At 45.4% G+C, this 8,604-nt stretch overlaps 1 protein-coding gene across 2 annotated transcripts in view; it reads right to left on the bottom strand.

Annotated features, from left to right (window-relative positions):
* Positions 1-618: 618 nt before the first annotated feature.
* The window catches only part of UBE2G2 (ubiquitin conjugating enzyme E2 G2), a 39,780-nt gene continuing 31,794 nt past the window's right edge, over positions 619-8,604 (bottom strand). For both annotated transcript variants that reach the window (XM_024206353.3, XM_024206354.3), the window contains 3 exons: positions 6,062-6,180; positions 3,895-4,035; positions 619-1,878 (listed from right to left, as the gene is read on the bottom strand). In XM_024206353.3, coding sequence (XP_024062121.1) covers positions 1,766-1,878; positions 3,895-4,035; positions 6,062-6,180 — 373 coding nt within the window. In that variant the 3' untranslated portion in view covers positions 619-1,765. The remainder of the gene's footprint in view (positions 1,879-3,894; positions 4,036-6,061; positions 6,181-8,604) is intronic.

Raw genomic sequence — 8,604 nt, 5'->3', positions numbered from 1 at the left:
CCCAGGCCTGTGAATGTAGGAATGTAGGAAAAGATAGTTGCAAGATTTAGTAAGGTCTAATTTATGATGCCTTTCTTGTTCAATATAAAATAATGCTATTTGATACCTTTTGAAGATTTCTGTAAAGAACTGTTTGTGTGAATGAGGAATGCATGCATCAGGAAAAGATAAGGTGCGAAGGCCATTGTTAGCCAGATGGCCAAGGGAGGAGAAGTGAAGAGACTCAAAGATGCCAGAGAACCATCAACGCGCATCATGGTTGAGGAGGGGCAGATTGACGACCCTGAGGTGAAGGCTAGCACTCTTAAACACAAGATAATTGATTGAATCGAAACCAGGTAGGATGACCCTCCTGGAGGTGTTTTGGGCCATCAAAAGATAACACCCACTGAGGAGTAACCGGTCATAAACTGACACAGCAAAATCCACAGACTTCAGCAGAGAACAACAACTATAAGAACAGGGTGCTTTGCCATGGGGCTTTGGGTTCGTCTTGCCAACAACTCCAGGAGCATCGGATCACGAATGACAGAGCCCGGCTCCCCTCTGCAACCAATCTGGCTGGCCACTAGATTGATCCAGACTCTGAACTGGTAACTATAACATCGACTGGCAGGACTGTGTGCATGGTGTATGTGTGTGTGTGAGAGATTGAAAAACATATGCTAACTGTTGTATTCTCAATAAATGTGGTGTGTTGCCTTTTCCCCTATAAAAAGATCTTGTGTGCTTTTTATAAGCATAACAGGTACCTAACAAAACAGCTGACCAAAATGTTTACGAAAAGACTGGATTTCCTGACCTACCTCTCTGATTGAAACTGGAAGTTACAATAAATATTTTTAGGGAGTAATTACAGCAGTCACTGAGATCTCTTCTTTGCAAAAGCAGATTCAAAGGCTAGATTTAGACTGACAGCATGATACAAAAACATTGGGCTATTCTAGACAGCTGAGTCCAAGAGCACCAGCCATTGGTGGAACTAGCCATCTAGAATGAGTCACCTTAGTTAAAAAAATTAAAATCGCTACCTACGTTAAAACAACCTGAAGGTGTTCTTGTTTTAGAACCTCCTTCACTGAGCTACCTTTTTGTGAACTCTGGTGTTGACTATCATCACTGTTTCCAATTTCCCAATGAGATCACACAACTAAAAATGACTCGCTTTCTGCACACGTTTTTGGGTACGATGTTATGCAGAAACGTAAAGCTGATTGTTGTAGCAGGTCACCTAAAACTCCCCTTCCCTGGAACAAGTTCTGGTGGCCAAAATGGGAATATCTGCGAACATGAATATGCTGACCACCTAGCTACTTACGTATTTGTTCACTAACCTTTGCTCTGAATCACTGACTGGGGAGAATAAGACTGATTCCACTGCTTGGCAATGCACAATCGCTTGTGCATTTTCCTGGTGAGACCAGGGGGTGGATTGCAGCAAATGGGTATAAGACTGTGCTAGGCTCAAATTCATGCTTTGTAAAGTCTCCAGATTTTCAATACAACAGAATGAGGTAGCATTGAACAGCCTTCGCAATAGGACTGACTCCATTTTTGAGTTCTAATAATGTACCTCCTTGCTACATGTTTTAGTCTGTGAGCCAGAGGCTTTTTAAGGGGGGGGTAATAATAAAAAGAATAAAGAGGAAGAATTAGGCCAACGATTTTACAAAATCTGCCTTTTTGGTATCAGCACTAAGCACTGCTCTCTGTCAACTGGAGAGAAATACAAAACACTGCAGTTTCATTCTTTTCTTTTTTGTTTTTAAAGCCCAAGGGACTTCTGCACAATCTGCTTGGCAATTCTGTTAAACTGTTCTCTGTCCTCCCGCCACATTTTGGAGGCATCAACATTGGCTCCACTTTCATCATTTGGTTCTGAAATGAGAAAGACACAACAGATAGGCAGGTTACTCACTGAGGACTCTGGTTCTTCAAATGCTGCCTCTGCACATTCACCTTCCTGTGTGCCTGAGATACCATCTGCACCAGGGGGAATGTAGAGGCCCCTGGAGAGGAAATCCCACTATACATGCAGCACCCACCCCACCCCTTGTTTCACATATCTCACAGAAAACAGAGGAGAGTTTCAGCAAGGGGTTTTTTGGAGGGAAAAGCTTAAGTGATTGGTATTGGAGATCTCTTAGCAGCTGAACCTCAGCACTTAAGACAGTATTTTGTCACCAATGAGGCAGTCAGAAGATTAGTGGAGGTTTCTAACACTGCAGGCTGCCACCTGGCAAACCTCTTTCTGGTTCTGGAGTTTCATGAAAACCCAGATTTCTCTCCAGCCCCACCACTGCAGGTCATCGCCTGCACCTGGGGGAAGAGTGCCCAGAAACACACCACATTCACTTCTAGAGCAACCTTCATCCAAGAATCTGAGAACTTTGCAAATAGTATTTAAGCCCCTGTGAGGTCAGCAACTCATTTTACAGTCAGCTAAACTGAGGTACAGAGACTTACCCAAGATTAATAAAGAACAGTGGTGAAAGGAGGAGCATAATTACTTCTTAAGGATCACACAGACAGTGGCAACTGAGAATAGAACCCAGGAGTCCTGGCTCCCACTCCTACCTCTTGCATCTGCCAGGTTGCTTTCATGGTTTGATCACAAGGAATTGGAGCCATTTCATGACAAGAGGGGAATAAAGCTCATGCAGTCTCTTGTGACTGTACATGAACTTCAGATCCAAATTAATCCAACTACGGATGATTTGACCAGTTCAGAGCACTGAAACACTAACCTGAGGATCGCCAATCTCCAAACCTAGCTTCTTCCAAGCTGTGACCCTCCAAACCTTTCTCACTACTCCTGGAGGATCAGACTGTGGGACTCTGTACCTCTAGCAACCTCTCCACTAGGCCCCAGCTGCCTTCAGTTTCCAGACTCTGGTAGGCACAACTCCAGAGTGCACAGTTTGAATCTGCAAGCAGCCAGGGTCCAGGAGAGAGGCTTCCAGAATCTCTGCTACACAAAAGATATCCAAAGGTGTGTCTCTTGGAAGGGGAAAAAGGGAAACAAAGTCATGAGGACAGAAGAGTCCAGGCAGCTATTGGAGCATTGGAAAGCCTGGGTAAGATGGTGGCACAACCCAAACCTTTGGAGGCCCACACATCACTGTATTAAGCCTTATGATGTTTAACGTATAGCTGGGAATTGAACTGATTTGGGGACAGTCTTGATGTTAAAAATGGGAACAAGTAGAGTGCTTTGTGTCCTGTTCATTCAGGTTTTCTGTTCCTAAAACCTTGGATTTTACATCTTGATGGTCATGCTGTGATTACGGTCGACTGTAGTATTTCTTCCCTGAGTGTATACATCCAGAATACCTCTCTAGGTTCTTAGTCAGCCTTCATCATAGCAGCACTAAGCACCTAAATTATATTTTTAATCACTCAGTACCAATTATTCAAGGGACACATTTCTATCTTCTCCAGTTATTAGATGGCCAAACTTTAGAAACTTATCTCCAGGGTAGAAGTCTGTGTGAAATATTGGCTTGCAGGGATATCCCTGAACCACTGACCTCTTAGGTGACCTATCAGAGTGAGAAGCAAAAACTGAACCCTGATTTCAAACACAATAGCAGAGAGCACTAACTGTGCCTCGCAGATCTCCATGGCGGTGCCACTGGCCTGGAGAGAAGCGGTGTGAGGTTGCATGCAAACCTGGAGCCACCAATTTGCTGATCCAGTCCAGATATTTTTAGGGTACTGGTACATTAATAAAGCAGTAGGTGGCTGTTATGGCCCCAACAAATCTTGCTGTTGCAGAACAAGGTCTGAGACCTCTGACTGCCCAACAAAGACAAATATCAAAGTAAAGACATTAACCATGCTTCAGAAATGCTATCCTAGCTGAGCAACTCCAGATGAGGCACTAATCCTTACCTGCTAACATGCTAACCACTGACAAGAGGATCTTCTCCACGCTCTGCACTGGGCTCCACCGCTCAGCGCTGCTCTCGTACCCCATGGGATCATCCCCTGGAGCATGCAGAATGGAAATGCAAACTCGCCCATCTGGGTAAACTGAAGAGGAAGCAGAGGAGATGAAAAGCTTTTTATAAATGATACATTTGCCCCTTTGGGCTCCTCAGCCCAGCAATGATTTATGTGCAGAGAGGACCAGACTTGCCCAGCCCTTGCCTCCACACAGCTGCTCCTGAACCCAAGGGGACACTTTCCCTTCAGAAGGCAACAGGACAAGTTATGGGTGTTTTGTTAGCTTCCCTGAACTAGGAAGGGAGAAACTAACTTTACCACCATTGTAGCCCAGGTCACAGAGGTGGGCTGTAAAAATCAGATCTTATGCACAGGAGAAAAAATAATACTCTATAGTGAAAGTAGGTAGCAAATTAGAGCCAAACATTTTTCAGCATCGCTACTGCCCAAGCTTCTCTCTCCCAATGACTCTGCAATATGGATTACTGTACCTTCAGAAAATTGTTACCCAGTAGTTTCCAAAGTGAACCACAATTCGTTATTTTCTGCCCATGTTTCTAGCCTCCCTACAGCCTTTTGCCCTGTCCTCACCACCCATTCCAAATTACTCTCACCTGCAAGTTTCATTAACATACTCCTTCCGGAACAGAGATGGAGATATTAAGAGTCGATCTCACCCCAATCCCCACAATACTCTGCTAGTCTCCTCCCTGCAACTGGATATAAGATACTCTGACACCCCAAGAACTCCACCCTCTGCTGGTCACTGCTACGCTGACTTGCTGGATTTTCAAAGCAGTGTAGAAAATTTTAGCCCTATAAAGTTAACGGATGATATACAGCTAAGTCACCCAGGCTTCTTGAAAACTTCAGTCCTGCAGAACTTTCCTTACATTAAGGTTGGATCTGTACAGGAGTCAACTGGGAGATCAGTTCCCATGGTGACAGGCATGGTGATCTCAAGAACCTTGATAATCGGGCAGAGATAAGGGCAATGGGAGCTGGGTGGATTAAACTACCCCTCTTGCTCATGTAATAATATACCATAATGTGCAGGAAGGACAGAGTAGGTGAATGATCAGTAGCTGCACAAATTCCATGGCTTGACATGAAATATGGATTAAACAGGTACCTAAATCTCAGCCAGAACTTAAAGTGGTTGACATTCCAGAGCTTGTGTACTGGGGTGGGAAACATGCAGGGCAGGTGCGACCAGAGTTTTCCCTCTAGTGTTGTCAGACTTCAATGAATCAGAAGATGGGTCCAGGCACATAATTTGAATCATAATAAAAGGTTCACACATTTTGTGTGTTGCTTTAATAACTAATTAAATCAGTAACCAACAGCTCTCTGAAGAATGCCATGGACCTGTTCAGAAAATGAGAACTGAGTGCTGGAATAGCATTTGGCGCGGTTTTTAAAATATATGAGCTTTTGAACACAAGCATTAGTATTATTCAGTAGAACATTTTTAAACCCCTACCTGCAGAGAGGAGTCCCGTAAAAACAGTTTGGTTGTGATACTCCAGTCTTTTTAACTGTACACTGTAATACTAAAAGACTAAAAAAAACCTTTGCTGAAATTCACGTCCAAGAATCTGAGCTGTGCCACGTATTGAACAGAGGCACCTGGCCTCACAGCAACGTCACATCAGGAATCTCATTAAGATGCTACTTTTTCTTTTCTTAAAAATATTTCTCACATTAGCTACTTTTAAGTTACAGAAGAATCTACCCCAGATTCAGATTATTTTTCTAACCATACACCACAAGGCATACACCACCAGAGAATTCAGATGTAGTATAACTGCAAGAGTTCCTGCAATGATCCCCATGCAAGACAGACTCACTTTTGAGTCCTGACCCTTGCTGTACCATGACCAAAAAAGCACAATAGGAGAGAGTTAGATTAGGAGAAAAGACAGTCCCAGAAAGACATGAAACTGTCCACTGGTTAGGAGAGTTCCCACCACACACTTCAGATCTGGGGTTAAATGAAAGAAAATAGCCTTTGTGGGAACACCTGATGTCCTGCTACAACAATTGCCCCTTTAAAAAATTATGTATTAAAATAAAGTCTTTAAAAAAAAACAACCTGTTGAATCAAACTTACTGTTTGGATGAAACATCTCACATGTGAACCTCATCTTCGGAGGACTTAGAGGATAATCAAGAGGGAAGCTCAGGATAGCTGGGAAAACACCATACTCAAAACAGGTATCCTCTGGGCCCCTAGAAACAAATTAAACAAATTAAGTACCTGACTGCAGTGTAAATGCCTCTCTCTGCAATAGTCATTTATTAAGAGGATTAATCAGAGAAATACAATTTAACCTGGATGTTGTGAACATCAAAAAGGAATCGGAAAGAAAAGTATATTGCTATCAGTAATCCTGCAATCAGAATCAAAATGTTAAGAAAAATATTATGCACACACCTAGGATTCCACTAAAATTCAAATACTACAGTTACGGTAGGGGACAGAAAAAAAAAAGATCCCAGCAGTTGAGCGTAACAAAATGATTATTCGTAAAAGACTGTAAGCGGTTAGGGGCAGGGACTCTCTTACTGTGTGTTTATAACACTGAGCACAGCAGGGCACAGAACCTGAATGGGGCCGTCAGCTACTAATGCAATAAAAGTAGTAAGATGGCACATCAGTAGCAGCAAATTACTTATCATGTGCAAGACACTATTCTTGTGCAATACATGCTAACGTCTATTTGACCAACAGACTTCTCCTGTCCTGGCCTGGCCAGCATTATCACCAATATCCCCCATTTAAAACTGTGGCTAATGACTAAGATCTTGTTGAAACGTGTTCTGAAAAGTCTGATATTTGTTTTCAAGTTTACATTTCAGGAGAAAGGTGGTGACACATCCACTCCCAGCATCAGTCACTGCTATTCAGAGCTTGTCTCCTCAAAGTACGAAACACAGACATTCAAAGACTGGGTCCCTTCCTCACCACTATGGCACACAAAGCATGGTTTGCCCCATGCAACCACTATCTCATTACAACCATGGGAAAAGTGATTGAAATGGCACTGTTAAGTTATTTCTCCTTAGGTATCCTTAGGTTTCAAGTCCTCTTCACACAGCTTTTGACAGCCAAGTGGACTCAGGGAACTGAAGTTTGTTCCCTGAGCTTTCCTCTATAATGCACACCCAGGGGTGTGCTACTTTAGGATATTTACTAGTGGAGAACTGCTGGCATTTGATTACTCTAAGACAGTGGTCACCAACCGGTCGATCGCGATCTCCGGCTGCGCAGCAGGGCTGCCACTAAGACAGGCTCCCTGCCTGCCCCAGCCCCACGCCGCTCCTGAAAGCAGCCAGTACGGGGCAGGGGTCTCCCTCCGCATGCTGCTCCTGCCTTTAAGCACCGCCCCCGCAGCTCCCATTGGCCGGGAATGGGGAGCTGTGGCCAATGGGAGCTGCAGGGGTGATGCTTGCAGAGAGGGGCAGCGTGCGGAACCATGTGCTGCCCACACCCCCCCACTCCCCACAGGGGCACACTGGCGCTTTCCAGGAGTGGTGCGAGACCGAGGTAAGCAGGGACCAGGAGCTGCCGGAGGTCACACCCCAACCCCCTCTCCCGGAGCCAGCATCCCGAACCTCCTTCTGCACCCCAAAGCGCCAGCCCTGACCCCCCTCCCAGAGCAAGCACCCTGTACCCCCTCCTGCACCCCAACACTCTGCCCCAGCCCAGAGCCCTCTCCAGCACCCAAACTCCCTCCCAGAGCTTGCACCCCTCACCTCCTCCTGCACCCCAACCCCCTGTCCCAGGCTCAGCCCAGAGCCACCTCCCACACTGCAAACCCCTGGGCCCCAGACTAGAGCTCGCAACCCCTCCTGAACCCCAACCCTGTGAAAGTGAGTGAGGGTGGGGGAGAGTGAGTGACGGAGAGATCCTGGGTTGCCCTTAAATTCAAAAAGTGATCTTGGGCGTAAAAAAGGTTGGAGACCACTGCTCTAAGAAAACCAAGAACAGAGACCCTGTTTTAGGAGATACATACACCTGTCAGGAATGACACACAGAAGGCAGATAGACTGAAAAGCGGTACGGCAAAGTTCTGTGCTTTCCATTATGCAGCACAGATGGTGGCAGATGAGTTTGACTTAACTTAAAAATGGCAGACCAAAGACTACCAGCTACTAATACCATACCAACATCCAACCAGCACTGGGCCCTTCAGACCACCTAGATAATGAAAGCACCCCACCCAAAGGAGGCCTGCAGGAAAGGGAAAGAATCAGAACACCTAGTGCAAGTGGTACACAGCCCCAAATATTAGGCCATAAATGGAGCAGTAAGGGCACTAGACACAGTCAACAGTAATTAGTCCTACAAGCCTAGTTAACTCCTTTGGAAAGGTCACACACACGCAAAGAGAGCACAGCACGGGAGCAAGCCGTGCAGCCAGAGGTGCAGGCGACTGGAGCAACGTGGAGGAAAAGGCCAGGGATCCACAGAGTTATCAACCTTTTACCTGCTCGGCCTATGCATGAACGTCTAATTGCACAGCCTGCCCACTCAAACCACTTAGCACGCGCACAGATGGGCCGACATGGCAAAAACTCAATACGTCTGATGCTGATGCTATTTCCCTCGCTAGACACCTCAAAACCCAGCCCTTTGCACTCTTCTGCTCG

Source organism: Terrapene carolina, unplaced genomic scaffold, assembly GCF_002925995.2.
Source record: "Terrapene carolina triunguis isolate 2854851 unplaced genomic scaffold, T_m_triunguis-2.0 Scaffold837, whole genome shotgun sequence".
Classification (NCBI taxonomy): Eukaryota; Metazoa; Chordata; order Testudines; family Emydidae; genus Terrapene; species Terrapene triunguis.
This window is presented reverse-complemented; position numbering and strand designations above follow the sequence as displayed.